The 17,503-nt window shown below is 36.7% G+C and overlaps 1 protein-coding gene across 2 annotated transcripts; it reads left to right on the top strand.

Annotated features, from left to right (window-relative positions):
* Window positions 1-917: 917 nt before the first annotated feature.
* On the top strand, window positions 918-16,919 carry LOC129893238 (uncharacterized). 2 transcript variants are annotated; one of them, XM_055968741.1, is made up of 12 exons: window positions 918-1,034; window positions 1,340-1,444; window positions 2,332-2,463; window positions 5,130-5,969; window positions 6,158-6,239; window positions 6,315-6,391; window positions 7,204-8,110; window positions 8,201-8,499; window positions 8,917-9,023; window positions 14,388-14,538; window positions 15,782-15,934; window positions 16,134-16,919. In XM_055968741.1, the coding sequence occupies exons 1-12, from the start codon at window positions 993-995 to the stop codon at window positions 16,266-16,268; spliced, it is 3,030 nt and encodes a 1,009-aa protein (XP_055824716.1). In that variant the 5' UTR covers window positions 918-992; the 3' UTR covers window positions 16,269-16,919. The 2 variants fall into 2 exon arrangements, with proteins under 2 accessions (XP_055824716.1, XP_055824715.1); XM_055968740.1 differs by having other exon boundaries at window positions 7,201-8,110.
* The last annotated feature ends 584 nt before the right edge of the window (window positions 16,920-17,503 follow it).

Here is a 17,503-nt window from a genome sequence, read left to right as displayed (position 1 = left end):
GTTTAGTTCTGTCTTTTCTTCTTTGTTGTTTCTTCTTCATTGTTCATCAATGAAGATCTGGACGAATGCTTCTCAACACGGCAAGAGCATTCCATCAGACGTCTAGTTCATTTGAGAGCCTTATTCGCCTTAAGGTACTTCAGTAGATCTTCTATAAAAAAGTGTCACTTCAATCTTAACTAACGATAGATCGTCCATTATCAATGACGTGTGACTAGAATGTGTTCGTGGGGTGAGCCCTATGAATGCAAGTTGTTCAAAAAATGAATCTTGACTCTAAGTCAATCCCTAAAGTTCGTTCAAGAGGTGAGGATCGCATGCCAAATTCATATTATTAAAGAGACCACTCATTCAGTAAAAGATTCATGTGAGACTCTTCACACACACAACTCACACTCATGGTTGAATGTCCGGTGCATGGATAATTTAATATTAGTGCCCAATATCAGAAATGAGAATCGAGATAAGTCTTGCTGTGATACAATATTAAAAAAATAAATTTTGAACCTAACTCAACTCTAAATACTAGCTCAAGAATTAAGAATTGTTCAAGTCATGTTAAAAAGACCACTCATCCCATAAAAAGTTGATGCTAGACTATTCACAAAGCTAAAAATGTCTTAGTTTATGGGGAAAAGAGTGAAAAAAGGTTGTCATTTACACCTTATGTTAACCAAGGTTTCCTAAAAAAATAGTATCCATGATAAGAAATGAAAGGATTTGTCGAAGAATCTTTGTAGACTAGTTGGTTGATTATATCAATATGAACTTTTATCTTGTGAGTTAGGATTCGATACATCACTTTATTGTGCCCTAAAGCTGATTAATAACTGGCCCAATTAACGAGAAAAGACCGAAGCCCAAACGCAGAATCCCCCTTTAGGTTTTGGCGCGAAGAGGAACTGGCGCGAATTGAGACGAAATCTTCTGCTCTTACTGGTAGCTCATCGGGTGGTGTACAGAGCAGTGTGATTAACATTTTTGTACATTCAATGCAGAGCTTGCTAGGGTTTCGTCCTCCTCAGTTCTCCGAGGTAATTTCTCAATTGCATCACTGTTTTTTAAACTTTGAATACTTTTTGTTTTTGATAACCGTGGTGTCTAGACCAGTTCGACATCAACCAAAGTTGGAACAAATCACCTAGTCTTATATATGTGCTGAAATTTGAACTAGAGACCTCATGGTTTAAAAAATTCATAAGCTACGCCTATAACAGAATCAGAAATCTCTGCAAAAATTTTCAGTTTCAATCACTGCTTACAAGCTCAATAATTTGAAAAAAGAAGTCGAAGAAAATAAAGTGATAATTCATTTATTTGAACAATTTGATTGATGTAGGAGACTGCTTGGCTTCCGGGTTGGCTTCAGCAACATGATGTTGAAACCAAATCATCTTACAATGGTACCAATATTGGGAAGTCATGTTCTCACCAGCATATGGAGGTATGGTCTTTAATTATTATTTTTCTAAGTAAAGGGCTTGTACTTTTTTTCATCTAGTAATAACTGCTAAATACAAGATTTTTTTTTTTACTTTGTCATAGTATTGTTCTATATCAAAGGATTAAGGAAAAAAAACTCTAGGAAGTCAAAGTGAAATTACCTGGAAGCAAAAGTTTATTTTTGTTTGCAAGACATTAGCAGAGGTTTGAAATTTTAAGGATTGTCCTTAACATCTAGTTACATTTTCATTTCAAATATAAGAATCAATATAGCTCATGAAAAGATGCAAGTTATTATTATGAGTTTGCCATCGAGAAGAACAATTCACTGCATTAAATTAGTATCTTGTGCGACATTTTTTCATTGATGAGAACTTTAAGATGTTGAAACAATACCAAAGCTTTTAATTTACACCATATAACTAATGCATAAACACGGTGAGAAGTGTAAATGTGGATCGAACTGAGCGTGGTTTAATCTTACGAGGATGGAAGCTATCATTGCTCAGAACTGTTAATTGCATTCTCATTTCTGAACCAGTTACTGAAAGTCCTAGGTCTACCTTTTGTAGCAACACCAATCTGTAGTATGTTTATCAGCATCATTTATACCAGTGTAAGCTTAGAGATAAACCAACAGGAAAGTAAAAAAATGAAGTTGCAAAAGTGAGGCGCAATAAATTTCAATACTAAGTTGATGATTCTGCATCCTGTTTGCTCCAATAATCTGTTGTGAGCTAGGACAAATTGATTCTGCTTATATTTACTACAGCTAACTACCATGGTTGTTCCTTCATAGTTTTTTCATGGTCTACAAACTTCTAATTTTTCTAGATAAGACTCGTGTGCCATGAGAAAAATCAATTTGGCTCCTTGGTCTATATGTAGGAGTTTCTCCAACAACATAATGCAGTGGTGTCCCATCAGCAATCAACACAAGAAGATGGGTATAAGAGTTGCCATCTATTCTTATCTGGTGATGATAGTTCACCACTCAGTTTGGTTCAACCGATTAACAATGTAAGCTGCAGGGAACTCTTTGTTTTTATAAAATGTTTCAAAAATTCTTTGCTTTCACTGTGAGTTATTTCCCGACTTTAGTTTTTAAGTTGAAATCTTCCAGGAGAAGTATGGATTTTTTTTTGATGTGATAACTGATATTTTGCTACAATATGAGAAGTTACGCAAACATCCTATTCTTTATTGACTACCTATAGTAAAGTAGTAATATTGTAAAACGGTTAAAATCTGGTTACATATTTTACGTACTAATGACTTGTTGACATTAATCAATATCGTTTCTGCTTGCTAAAGTTATCTTCAACACTGACGTAGATTTCAAGACTTGGATGATAGAGGCCAGCTTAGTGCTACTTATTTGGGCCTCTCACTAGGTGCTTTTCATAAGGAAGTGACAGAAGTTTGAAAAAAATTAGTAGCATCGGCAAAGGAATAATTTGTCAAAAGATAGAAAACTAGTCCTTTTAAGCAGTACATTTCAGGCCTCCCAACCTCTTTCTTGTCACTTTTTAGCGTGCTTCCATATGTGATAGAAAAAACACTATCAATTGCAGGAACTTCCTGTAAGATGGCCTGGAAGGTTCCAAAAACCCTTCTGATTGACCAGAAAACTGCTGCTGCTATTAATAAGGAATTGGGGTCCTTGGGTGAGGAACAAATAGCTGTGCTGCTTTACTAGCAAGTGTGGCGATTATGCTTGGAAAAGTAGAAGTTATGGAGAAGTCCAATAAGGTAAAATATGTGGTAGAGGATGGGGTGTGGAAAATTGCAAATCAACAGCCCTTCTCGTGTAGCTTTGTGGAAAGAGATTATGTAGGAGTGTCCTTATTCTGTAACAATTATTTTCTGGGTGGTCATCAACGGCGTGATGAGAGAATCTTATGTTTGGATTTGGCAGCTGTATCCCATCTACATGACAAAGAAGCCATTGTAGGAGAGGTATCTAGGTGGTGCATAGAAGGTTTCTGGCCACTCCTATTTTACTAGGGATATTCAAGATTGGAACATGAAGATTCACAAATTCAGATGACCACAGTATATTTTCTTATATTTATGGGGTGGAATGATAGGTGGTTGGATAGATTTGTGAATTTGAACTCTTCTTCTATGAAATTGTCTATGTATACTCCTTGTGTATAGGTCTTACGTTTTGTCAGTAGTCCTAATTAGTTATCACATAAAAGAAAAGGAAATAAAAGAGGGAGACTCTAAGGCTTCAATAATTAGTCCCATATTTCCTTGTCTTTCATAAATTGCTAAGGAAAGGAGACTGTAGCTATGCTGCTAAACCTCACAAAAGATACAGAATGTTCTCGCGAAAGTTGTGCATTCTTTATGGTTCTGCTTTAAGATGGTTGGTCGGTGACCTTTATTACTGACTTTATCATAGGTTTGCTTTCATTTTTGTTTAAAGGAAGCCTGGAAAAATATTCTTCAGACTCTTATCTATTTCTCTAGGTTCTTTTAGCCTGTTTCCACGAGTGAGACTAGTACATGAAGTTAAAGTGAAACTGATCTATAAAACTAGTACTTAATGCAATTATCTAAGACTGCATCTAGTGAATTGATGGAGATGCATAACACTGGATCAGTTCAGCCTTGCAAATTTGGATTCATCTTCTTGCATAACATCTTAATCTCAAAAAAAAGGATGGGATGAAGAATGTTACTTCAATAGCAATTGAAATGAGATAAACACCACATTAATTTGTCATGTGGAGGTTACAAAATTCTAGGAGTTATAGAAGGCCGCAATATCTCACTTGCCTGCCTGTTGGCTTACCTACTGGCCAACCTTGTGCGTGCATTCACGGTTGGTCCTGGAATCAAAATTTTCGTATAGCATCATTCAACCATGGCGATTTTAGCATTCTTCTGTGCCTTTGTAAAATTGTAGATTGTCTTTCTCTCCTTTCCCCATTCTTTTTCCTTCAAGCAAACTTGTGCATCTATTCTACATGCGTGCAATTTATAAAAGAACTACTCGGTACATGCGTGCAACTTACAAGTCGCCTTTAACCCAGGTATTCTTTTCTTATTTTCTCCTTCTCCGTTTCGGGGATCAAGGATTAATGGTGATTGTTACACTTACATTAGTCTGGTATATGCCAGGAGTGTTCTCAATTTGGTCAGAAACTTGTATGTCAGTGTAGAAATGAGTGTTAGATTTTTTTTTTTTTGGAGATCGAGAAATCTGTCTAGAGACAACACTTTGGGACAACTGCACCCTTCGAAACTATTGGTCTCCTATCTATCCTTATCCACTTATATAATGGACTTAGTTCGCTTGACATAGGGCTCAAATCTGTGACCTAAGCACAAGTCCCTCAACCTTTGCTAACTGAGAACCCCTGGGGGCAAAAATAAGTGTGACATTTAGAGAACCTCTAGCTTTAGAGATCCCATAATTTGCCTTATATTGGAATGAAATTGGCCACTGCTGGAGTTGAATGGTTGTAGAGTAATCATACAGCCAACCAAACTAGTTCGGGATGTGTAGTTAAGTTTGATTGGATGATTAATTGATTTTCTCTAACTCCTTTCAAATCAGAGAAACCAAGATAATGAATGTCACATAATTGGTTTTTGCCACTTCTTGCATGATGCTCTGACCTGTGTATTACCAGTGCAGTCCTTAACTATATCTATGTTACTTTCTTTTAAAGGTGGTTCAATTTCATCTTCATCTGTCATTGGATTGTAGCTCAGAGAACCTTCCAACTACACTTGAAGATATATCTGAAGCAGAAAGGATCAAGTCCAGTCATGCTCTGTCAGTTCAGTGTGTTCAAATCCCAACTGTTCCTGAAGGGAGTGCTAAGGAATTGAAAGTAGACAACTTTTCTGCATTAGGAAAAGGATGTAATAATGTGAACAAAAAAGAAGGGTATGAGAGAAATGCCAGCTTACATGAAGTCAATCAAATGGATGATACAATTGAGTTGTCGATTGCTGCATCTGAAGCACTGGTTATTCATGAGGTGTTCAAAGATGAACTATTTTCAAAAAGATTTCCGGCTTCAACTGTGTTAGAAGCTGCACTACAGGTAAAACAAGCAAGGCTGGAAGCTTGGAAAGAGAGTCATGAAAGCTGCAAGTGTGCCACTGAGGAGATACCTGAAATTGATTCTCTATCAGAATCGGAGGATTTGAGAATGGAAGATGCATTCCAAGATGTGGGGTTATCTGCTAGTGACTCTGCTGATTTGTATTTCCATGATTTTAGTCTGTCTCACGTTAAAGATACTCTTGCTTCACAAACTCAAAGATGTAGTGGGAAATTGGAAAAGGAAGGAGCTATTCTTCATGGAATAGACATTCTTCAGTCGGGAGATAGTTTTACCGAGCAAAACTTAAATGATATTGAGAGTGAGTCCCAGTTGAAAGTGGACGAGTTTGGGTCTCTTAGCGCTGACGGGCAGAGAAAACCAACAAAGGATCCATATTTGGTTGCAGATATCACCCCAGTGGCACGTGAGAGTGATCACATGTCAGACTGTTTGAAGGTAACTCCTATTGGTTCAGCTTCAGTAGTATCAAAAGTGGAAACTATTAATAAAGACAGAGATATGTGACAATTTCTTGTCTCCATGTAGTTTCTGTATTAATAATTGTTCCATTCCGTATACCTGGTTGGTTTTCTTAATTTTTGCCGTGGATTAGTTTGGGCCTTAACGTTACCCTGTTTATGCAGAAAGTCAATTTTCCTGTCTTGGAAGGAAATTCATTTCAAGCATCTATTGGTCTTCCCAGTGTTAAGAACATTAATGTTGCAGGTAAAGCACTTCTCTTTGAATATCACATTCCATTGGAAGAATCTTCATGTCAGATAATGTATTTCATTCTTACAGGAGAAGGTGCTGAATTACCAAAAGTATTTCCCAATAGATTCAAAAGTCGTTGGTTTGGTGGTTGGACTTGTTTGAAGGTCAGTAAATTCAAGTATATCTTGTCACTGGTTCCTTCATCAACCCTTCCTCTGTGGAATATTTTACTATTAAAGCAGAACTTATGTCATATGTAAATCCAAAGCCTCAGTGATCCGTCACTTGAAAGAAGCACATGTATGCCTAGAAATTGTCCGATATTGTAGCCAATGAATGCGTTGATTCTTGGCATTGACACAGATGCAACAGGTTGAAAAGTATATTCTGATTCTGTTTTGTAAGTTACTACATTATAGATCAGTTGCCTTCAATCCATTAGTCAATATTAACATTAATCATCTAAATTAGGGTCACACATCACTGCTGTAGTGATGGTTTAGGACTCCTCCATATAGAAAGATTGAATCTCTTTTTATCTTCTATTTCTTTTTATCCTTGTGTCCTCCAATCAGGTCATTTTTTAACCCAGGTTTCAGAATCAGAGGAAAATTGAGGGTATGATCTTTGGACATGATAAGCTTGAAAGACATAAAGTAATCAAATTTTCTTTTCAATGAAATAAACACAACAAGTTTCTTAGTAGCATAGGAAAAACAGAGCTTCAGAAGTACTAGATGCCATGTCACTGCTAAAAGAGATCACAGCAGTGCTAGTCCTATTTGACATTTGGAGTTTGCCTTTCTGCATTGTATCTCATTTCTTAGTCTTTCTTTGTCATCTTGCTTTGATTACTACTCTCTCTCTTCTTCACTTGCTGTTCTTATCACTGATCTTTCTTGTTTTTATGTTCTTTTTTCAATTTTCATGAGATATACCTTATTTTCTGTTTCCTTCTCATGTTGCTCTTTAGAAGGAAGTACGCTCATCTGTTCAAGTCAAATGCAATGCTATCAAAAGTATTCCTGAACCTTTTGTTGGCGAGACAAGTTATTTCTCAGAATCAGCTGACATAGCTCCAGATATGAATTCCTTTGTCGCACAAAAACAGGATGAAGGGGTCATTGTTGCTTCTCAATTGAGTATACCTTCTGAGGGTTTATGTAACAAAGGAAAGGAGATGATACTGCTCTCTCAGGATATTGTGACATCTTCAAATCTGTCCTTAGATGATACCCTCTGTTCTGTTGTTCCGTGCAGTATATCATCTGACCATCTGTCTTCTCCTTCAGCTATATACAATAATGTAAGGGATGAAAAACAACAAAGCTTTGGTCCCACAATTGAATGTGCTACGAACTTGCAGGAGAACTCGGTTCTTGTTAATCAGGTGGTTCATGGGAAACAAGTTACCACTCCGAAGATTAATAGAGAAGGGATGCATGTCCCAGTTCGCCGAGAAGTAACCTCTCTAAGAACTTATAGTGTACTCTCTGGCACTGATATATCTTCAGAGAAAGGATATTATTTTAATACATCAGTTTCATTGGGAAGAAATGATGTACCGATGCTAAAGCCAGCAGGTCAAATGACAAACGAAAAAGGAAATTGTGGTGATACTCCAAGAGACGGGAATGAATTCGCAGTTTCTATGCCCAAGAACACAAGCTCACCCCTTATATTGAACCCTGGACCACGCCGTCGATTTGAAGCTTCAAAAGCATTTCCACATGATTTTGGGACAGAAAAAGATAGAAAGAAAACAACAAAAGATCAAGCTGCTATAGAGTGTCCAAAAAGAAAGCGCGTTCGCTTTTCAGAAACTGAAACTGAGATTCAACGGGGGAAGGAGCCTAAAAAGTCACCTGCTGCACTAAAATCTTGTTAGTGAGTTGTAATTTGTAATTTGACTTAGTGTTTGTTCAAAGAATAAGGACACAGTTTCACTTCTTTCATTACCTTCATCTATGTAGGTCATACTCCCAGTGCTGCTAGAAATTTGAGGCCTCCAACTTCATATTTAGAGTCGAGAACTCAAGAACTCAAGAAACGTCTTATAAATTCTTGTGCCAGAGTTGGAAGAAGATTGATGCTCAGAAATATGGAATTCTTAGTCACGGGATTTTCTAGGAAGCGAGAGATGAAACTTGAAGACTTAATCAATAAACATGGTGGCACAGTTCTCTCTGATATTCCCCCTCCAACTAATAGGGGGAAGAGATGCAAGGGATTTCAACCCCATGCAGTTCCTGTTGTTCTTTGTTCAAAGAAGGTCAGTCATTGTCTCTCTGCTTTTATTTTGCCAATTCATTTCAGGTCTCTAGCGTGATGCTTATAATGGGCATAAGACGGAACATTATTCATATGTGAAAACGGAGTCCGGTGACTGGCTACTGCATCATGTGCTAGTGGGAGGTAGCACATACCCGGTGGAATAGTTAAGGCGCATGGAGCTGGTCTGGGCACTACTGTCATAAAAAAACTGAATTTGGATTCTTATATTCTTAAAGTTAATTAATTGGACCTTTGACCTTGAGATACTAAAACCATAACTTAGATTTATAAATCTTCCAACTTTCTTGTCCTGTTGCCTATATATTTCCTGTCATTTCATTTGAACTGCTATTATCCTAGATTTTACTTCTGATATTCTAAGGTAAATATTTGTCTCTACTTGGTGTTATTGCAGCTGCAAACAATCAAATTCTTGTATGGACGTGCAGTAGATGCCTTCATGCTTAAAGCTAAATGGCTTACTGATTCAATTAGTGAAGGATGCATTTTACCACCTGAAAAGTAAGTTTTCTACCATGCCCAAGATATAACTGATGAATTTATGGATTTTTCAGCTTTCACCTTTATATATTACATTTATGATGGAAAATTCATTTTCCCAGCTATAATCCTTCTATAGGATCTTTTTTTAGGGTTATCATTCTACATGTGTTGTTCAAGCGATCTATAAGGCACTGATATTGAAAGAAAAGTCAACAAAGGCTGCTAAGTAAAGTCTAATTCAAAGAAGGAAAAAGTAGACAAAAAAAGTAGGCAGAAAAAGGGAAAGGAAAGGAAAAGAAAGGTCTTAGTATAATTGGGTTTTCTCCTTGTATTTGAGAGCGGTGTACTTCATATCATAATAGTAAAAATTCTTCTACCCCGTGGTTTTTCCCCTCTATTTGTTTGAGGGTTTCCACGTAAAATTCTCGTGTCCAATTTATTTTCATTATTTATCATCATATCAAACTTTAGTTGTGGTGCTTCCTCCCCCAACAGATATTAGTAAAAACTTATATTCACTTTTGTAGCATCTATCATCTCTATGCCAAAAACTTTTAGTATTCTTCCTGTACCTGAAAGGGGAGCCTTGGAGTAACTGGTAAAGTTGTTTCCATGTGACCAGGAGGTCACGGGTTTAAGCCTTGGAAACAGCCTCTGGCAGAAATGCAAGGTAAGGCTGCGTATAATAGACCTTTGTGGTCGTGCCCTTCCTCGGACCCTGCACATAACGGGAGCTTAGTGCACCGGGCATTCTTCCTATACCTCCAATGATCTGTTTTCACATTATCAATCTTTGAACTAAATTAATTCAGGCACTGGGAAGGATCACTGTTCATGCTACATATACTTTAGCATATTACAAAACTAATAAGACTAAAGGACTCCCTCTCCACCTTTCCTACCACTTCATTCTTCAAGATAAACCCCTGAGCCCAACATCGGATAGTAAATTAAAGGTGTGAATAATCCAAAAGGACTTCTAGACTGCTTTGGGAGTTAAAGGCAAAATAGATACCAAAAGAGCAGTCAAAAACATCATTCCCAAACCTACTTCGTAAAGGGCCATGTGCTCAGTCCCAGACATCTTCATCAACACTGGGAGTGGGTTTAAGGTGTAGGATGTGGCCTATGGTGTGTTTATCCAAAGGAAACATGTTATTTTGACTTCCATGGTATGATTGTGGGGCCTTCTCTTTCACCAAGATTTTAACTTTACAAAAGGAGTTGTAGTAATGTACATTAAGCCTCCCAAAAGTCTAAAAACTATCCATACAAGTGTTTCCACATTGCACAAATATTACAAGGAAAATAAAAGAAACTTTTGACCATAGGTAATGGAGTCTCTACTTGTTCAAAAGTTCTCCTGTTTTTCTCTTTCCTCTCTATATTAACCGCAAAATGCAAAAAAATTGTGGTTTTCCATAACTTTTCCAACTTGCTAACTGAATTAGGAAGTAACAAATGAATGTTGAAAATCATATATACTATGACCACATTTCTGAAGCAAAGTCAAAAAATGCATGAAGGTGGTTCACATCCTCCCCAGGTTTCTAGCAAAAGCAACGCCAACTAAGAATGCATCTGCTTCTTATGTTTTTTTTGGTTAAAATAGTCCACCTCCCCCCCCCCCACCCACCCCAAACATACACACCCCAAGCTGCATACCAAGTGAAGCCACCTTCTTCATGGCCTCAGATTTCCCTACGACTTTCCATATAGGTCTGGAATCTCTCTTGTTCTTCACTCTAAGATTAGACTGAGAAGTCCTTGAGGATGCTTGTCTCCGTCTTTATATGATTCCCTAGGCAACTAAGAAAGCTCCTCTTCACTTCCTTAGCTACGGGGTAAGATAGTCTTGATGATGCTACTTCGGACTAAAGGCTGTAAGAACTCGAGCTATATTGTGTAGGGCTGTATGATCTCAGTAGGAATGGCTCCACCTCATAATACTCCCATACGAATTAGAGGTATTCTGGGAGTTATATCTCATGGTGGTTGAGTCTCAACTACTATGATCAACTGGTCAATAAACAAATGCAATAAGCTCGGTAAATCATCTGTCAGTGTATTGTTATCACACCATACATCTAGCTACAATCAGACTCTATCCCCATTGCCAACCAAAAATTCAAGTATGGAACGTACAGTTTCTCCTTTATTCCCATTGACAAGTTCATGCCATCTCATCACCTCCCTTCTGAACTATCCATGTTGGTGATTTGCGTAAAAGAAGACAAGAACAGATACTGTGAAGATCTGAGAGAAGCTTTCTGAAACAAGCAGCAATGGCGCCAAATGAAGTAAATGAAGTAACAGCCCTAAATCACAATCATCCACTATATCTCCAGGCATCTGATACACCTGGAGTTGTTCTCATTCCAATCAAGTTGACAGGACCAGAAAATTATGCTCTGTGGAGTCGATAAATGAAGCTGGCTCTCAGGGGAAAAGGAAAGCTTGGATTCATTAATGGATCCTGTGCAAAAGGAGATTACAAAGGAGCATTAGAAGAACAATGGGAAAAATGCAATGCGATAGTGTTGTCATGGATTGCAAGCACCGTTACAAGTGAATTGTTACCAGGAATCATGTATGCTTCGAATGCAAAGAAAGTTTGGGCAGATTTTGAAGAAAGATTTGATAGATCAGATCTCATGAGAACCTACCATTTGTGGTCTGAAATTGCCACTTTGAAACAAGGAACTGACTCTGTTACTTCATATTACTCGAAATTGAGGGATCTATGGTCTGAGTTGGATGTAATGATTCCATCACCTGGATGTAGTTGTGCAGATTCAGCTTCCTATATGGAGCATCTGAAGTCACAAAGACTACTTCAATTTCTGATGGGATTGAATGAAAGCTTTGGGAATATTAGAAGTAATATTTTGGCTAGAAAATCTGTGGTGACTGTCAATGAAGCATATGCTGTTGCAGCACAAGAAGAAAGCCAAAGAGCATTGGGAGTTATGGACAAGACCAGAGATGCTTTAACACTTCTAGCAGGCAGGACTCAGGGATACATATCAAAGCCAAAGAAGTTTGTACCTTCTGGAACAATTTGTGATCACTGTGGATTTAAAGGTCACTTTAAGGCTGATTGTTATAGGTTAGTTGGCTATCCTCCAGATTTCAAGAGCAAGAGGAAAGGATCTGATGATTTCAAGCATGACTTCAAGCCTGCAAATGCACACCTGACAAAGAATGTTGATGTTTTTCCCAATAGTGCAACTTCAACACATATGTCACCAACTCAATATCAGGATCTAGTTGACAAGATGGATAGAACAGGAACATCAGATTGTGTTGCTAACATGTCAGGTATCACCTCTTTATTGTCCAAAGCAAGTAAAATTTATGAATGGATAGTTGATGGTGGAGCAACACATCATACTACACCTAATGAGGATCTGTTAACTACCATTAGAAGATTAAAAGATGGTGATTCTTGTGGAGTTCAAGTTCCAACAGGGAATAGATGTGATATCAAAGGTACAGGAACTACCAACATCTTAGAAGGTCATGAACTTAAGAATGTTCTATATGTACCAGACTTCAAGTTCAGCTTACTATCAGTCTCCAAATTAACCAGGGAACTCTCTTGTTCAGTCTCTTTTTTCCCTGATTTCTGTGTGTTTCAGGGACTCTTCAATGGCAAGGTGTTGGGGATTGGTAGGGAAAAGGAAGGCCTGTACATATTGAAGGAATCAATAAAATCCACAATAAATGCAGTAGTTGCTGAGAATGACAATGCAGATGCAAAGCTATGGCATTTCAGATTGGGACATCCATCAACTGGAGTAATGCAAGATATTCAGTCATTAAAGCATTTCTCAGACAAGAATGTGTCACACAACTGTGAGATTTGTCCTTTGGCAAAGCAATGTAGATTGAAATTTCCTATAAGTAACAGTAAAAGACTTAGTCATGTTGATGTTTGGGGACCTTATAGCAAGCCTACTCATGACAGAAAGAACTACTTTGTTACTATAGTAGATGATCATAGTAGATACACATGGATATGTCTGATTCATTCTAAGAGTGAAGTCATTGTAGTTCTGAAAGATTTCATTGCTTTAATAAGAAATCAATTTGACTTGTGTGTGAAAATCTTGAGCTCTGATACCATGTTAGAATCTATCAACTAAGCTGAAAACTAACTTGATCTAACTGGGCTACATTTAGAGAGTTGCAGAGAACTCGATTAGAGAAGAAGAAGAATTATTTTTGTATATATCAATTGAACCCACAGTGGGAGTATTTATACAATGCAACAATACAAATCATGTGTAGTATAGTGCTAACGAAGTACACTTAACAGACTTACTCCTACTTAACAAACTAACTCTAACAGAATGAGTTAGTTACAACTAACAGTAACCAACTGATGTGACAGCTAATTTCCAGCTGTATTAATCCACATTTCAGCTGAATTTAATAATATGTCCCATCTTCACTTGCATACCTCCATGAACATTTACCAGCAATTCTCAGATAAAGATCTCCAATCTTTGAATACCCAAACCTCCTATCTCCATAGGGATGGAACCCTCTCACATTTAAGCCGAAGATACTCCTGTTCTTATTTGTGACATCCGACAAAAAAATCCCTCAGTAGTTTCTCCAATCATTTATTGACCTATACCAGAAAACAAATACATATAGTTAGTGGGATTCTCGGTGTTACCTGTACAAAAGTTGTATTCCCCTCTTTTGAGAAAGTAAACTTTTCTTCCTACTTATCCAGCTTATAGCAAGAAACAATATGCTTCCAAATACTAGGATTAGTGCCTTCTTGTGTCTATACATTCTTCTTTGAATGCATTAAATGCTGACTAGTTAACCCTTTTTCTTTTTTGTGTATCTTCAAAAAGTGATTTATAGTTCAATCTCCACAGTGAGGAAGTGTGCATAAAAATTCAAAACATAAATATGACTTTGTTAATGGTAGCATATTGCTTTACACAAGCTAGATATTGTATTTAGATTTGTGAAAGCTCCACATGTATTTGCTTAAAGATTAAGAGATGGAAAACTGCAATCTCATGGACTAAATCTACTCAACGTGTTATGCTGAAGCAGTTAAACTCTTTATTAAGTACTCAGTTTCAATGACCATGCTTATTTGATTAATCTGGAAAAAAAGGATCCTGCTGATTTGAAAAATCTTCTCTAGGCATGTTCCTTTTCTTTGTTGTAAGTAACTTAGTTTCAATTATTGCTAATGTTAATTCTAAGTAATGGTTCTCTTCCTTATTTGATTAGGAAAACATGATGAAGGGTGTTAGACTGCACAAGTTACATTTTCCTTTTGAATTGTTCCTGTTGTTGATCCTGATAACTTGCTTATTCATGATTAGTTGCATCTTTACTTTTTTTCAGGTACATGGTTGTTAAAAAAATTGTTGGCAAAAGGTTTATTGCTGTCGGAAGTTCAGTCGAAAACAATAGTCATAGCCCTATCTTTGACAATCTAGGCATCATGCTTCACGGTGAAAGGAATTTCTGCACCGACATGGCTAAAATTATCAAGGTAGTTTGGTTTTTGAAGTCTAACTACTGTCTTCTCTATTTTCTTGCTGTTCTCTTGCTCAGTTGCTCGTATTACTCCATTTTTCTTTTCCTATTTCAAGTGCCAGTTTCCTAAAAATGTTAAACAAAAAGAGAAAAAAAGGGAAAAGAAGAGTGAAAACTACTCTGGTCTATGTTATGAATAAATAAATTCTTATGATTGTGTCCCATAGATCTCAGAATTTGTTCAGTTGAATGAACCAAGTGCTTTCTCCTTTAACAAGTTTTGTGTACTTGGTTTGAAATATAGGAAGTTTTAATTCCATTTAATAATTAAAGAAGCATCACTATGTGAATAACCAGTACGTGTCCAAGTTTGCTTGTATTTATAGTTCTCTGTCGAAGTTGGCACCAAGAAAGAAAGAAAAAAAATACTTGATTACTCTTCCCTTTTCCACAAGATAAATTCATTGCTTGAGAGCTGTAGATTCCCGTCAAATTGTCAAGTTTTCCCTTTTTGTGCTTGATTCAAGCGTCATAGTGTCTCTGTTGATCAAATGTAGGGTTGAACTGAACTTTTCTTCTGAATCAAAAAATAAGAACGTCTATAAGCTCGAAGAACAGAAAAAAGCACATCAAAGAATATCAAATTGATCTGATAGACACATGAGATAGATGAAAATTCGAGTTTTTCTTAGATAAGTTATTCTTATTTCTGTGAAGTATACGTCATTAGGTTTATAGGTTTTGTGAATAATATGTTTTTTCTTTCTTCCTGTTTCCGTTGGAGAGTTACTATCATTATTGCTAATACATAAGAAATTAATTAGAAAAAAAATCAAATCCAATTAGATGATTCAGCAAAAAATATTGATTTATGTTTCCCTCAACCTCAGCTCAACAAAATGTTATTCTATGAGCCCCTTCTTTTAACCCATGGAAAAATTGAAGGCTTAATGTCAATTGAACTGATCTTTGACAAGATTTAGCCAGAATCTAATATATCTCTTCTCACATCCTTGAAATTATCAGGGAATTTTTCTGCTTTAGCTTATTACTACTTGTAAACATATTTATTTATATGACTTCAATATAAATGTAGTAATTCTTGTCAATAATAACATTACAAGAATCCTCTTGTTCGTCTTTGTTGGTCTTTAGTTTCTCAGTCAAATCCGTGTGATAGTGTTCCTAGAGTGGCTACTTTGTTGTCATTCAAGCTTTCATGTCATGATACCCCTTTTTCTTCTTTCCGGGGCACTCAGCATGGTGGTGGGCAAGTTTTCAAAACACTTCTCGAGTTGGTTCAAAATTGTGACGGTGAGAAGATTGTAACTGGAGTCATTATTACTGAGAATGAGCGTAGTGCATCACGTCACCTGAAGCATTGCGCCTCGGAAGGGAACATACCGATTACGGTTAGTTAGACCCTTCTTTAATTATGTAGGCTAGCTGGTTAATTGAATTATTTAGTTTTAAGTATATTAAGCTCCAACTTGCATAAAAGTGTGCTATGGATGAGCCGTTGATGCTCTGATGTTTTGGAGCATTTAAATCTCTTCTTTTTAGCTCTACCTTACCATATACACTTCATTTTTTGTTTTTCATTTTGTGCAGTCAGCTTACTGGATCATAAGGAGTTTACATCTGGGAAAACTCCTTCCCTTGAAGGAAAAAACAAAAACCTGCAAGTTACCTACTCCAGTGCTTCCAGAATTTCCTGATACCCTGGGTCTGAGTCAAGAAATATAAATGCTCTTCTTTGTGGCCATGTATGTGCACTTGCGCCCCGAGGAGAATTTTCAATATATCACCTTGCAGGGGTTACTTCTTTTCTTGACATATGAACCATGGTTCACTCAGAAGTAAGTGGGTTGCTGATGTGTAGCAGCTCATTGTTTGCTCATTGATTTACTTCTTAAGAGGGGAAATCTTTTTCATCTCCCGTCAAAGTCGACATCTAAACCTGACTTCTTGAGGTCAGTTGATTCTCGAGGTGTACATAATTTATCAGGAGGATGTTGATATATAGATGCACGATAGTTTCAACAACATTGATTTAGGCTGATGGGTTGAGGAGGCAGACGACAAGAACAGTGATCGATGCTCAAGGCAGATATATTTATCCTCGCTTCTTTGGCGCATGATCAAAGGATTATATACAATAACTACTGTGCTCTGAAGAAAGCAAGGAGTAAACAAGGTGTGGTGGTTCATAATTATATGGGTGAAGTGATATGTTTGTATGTTGTATGCTGAGGATGAATCAAACTGGTTATCTGATTCTGTATGTTACAAGTCATCATCTGTTTCTGCTGTAAGAAGCCTGTAATATATCATTTCATATGTTTGAAAAATATACCGTTCATGAAGATGATAAAGTTTATCTTGATTTAGATAATATATTCACAATTGATCTCACTTATTCCTATTGATAAGATTAATATGTGAATATGCAATTTTTTGGAGAAGTATTTTTGCAACAAATCTTATGGGAGACCCAGGGCACTGGAAGTAGTTCATTCAATTTGTTTAGAAGACATTTAGGATAAATCAAAATTATTATTTTTGGGGATCCTCTGACCTCTTTGTTAGTGCCAAGTGATTAGTCTGAGAAAAACTGAAATTTCTCTACACCCTTCGTTCACTTTTACTCATTCGAACTCTGAGAAAAACTGAAAATCTCTACACCTTTTGTTCACTTTTACTCATTCGAACTTTGCATTTCTTTTAAGAAATAATAGATAAAATATATATTTTACAAATATACTCATTTTAATTGGTATGTCGTCTCAATAGTCTTGAAAATGAGAAACAAGTAACATATTAAAGGTAAAACAAGAAAAAACTTGTATTTCTCGTAATATGTTAAAGTGGACAAGTAAAATTGAATAGTTTTAGTATAGTGAGTAAGTAGAAGCAAAGGGAGGGACTACAAGTTAGCATGCTTGACCAAGTTTTTAGGATGTCAAAAGTATTTATTTTGA

Source organism: Solanum dulcamara, chromosome 6 (assembly GCF_947179165.1).
Source record: "Solanum dulcamara chromosome 6, daSolDulc1.2, whole genome shotgun sequence".
Classification (NCBI taxonomy): Eukaryota; Viridiplantae; Streptophyta; class Magnoliopsida; order Solanales; family Solanaceae; genus Solanum; species Solanum dulcamara.
The sequence above is the reverse complement of the archived record's forward strand: the minus strand, read 5'-3'. Positions and strand labels throughout refer to the sequence as shown.

What these genes read in the sequence shown, in the direction of transcription:
- LOC129893238 (XM_055968740.1), top strand. Translation starts at nt 993, where the DNA reads ATGCAGAGCTTGCTAGGGTTTCGTCCTCCTCAGTTCTCCGAG. An exon ending in TTGTTCTTTGTTCAAAGAAG is followed by an intron (nt 8,500 to 8,916) that starts GTCAGTCATTGT and finishes GTGTTATTGCAG; the next exon opens with CTGCAAACAATCAAATTCTT. An exon ending in AAGGGAACATACCGATTACG is followed by an intron (nt 15,935 to 16,133) that starts GTTAGTTAGACC and finishes CATTTTGTGCAG; the next exon opens with TCAGCTTACTGGATCATAAG.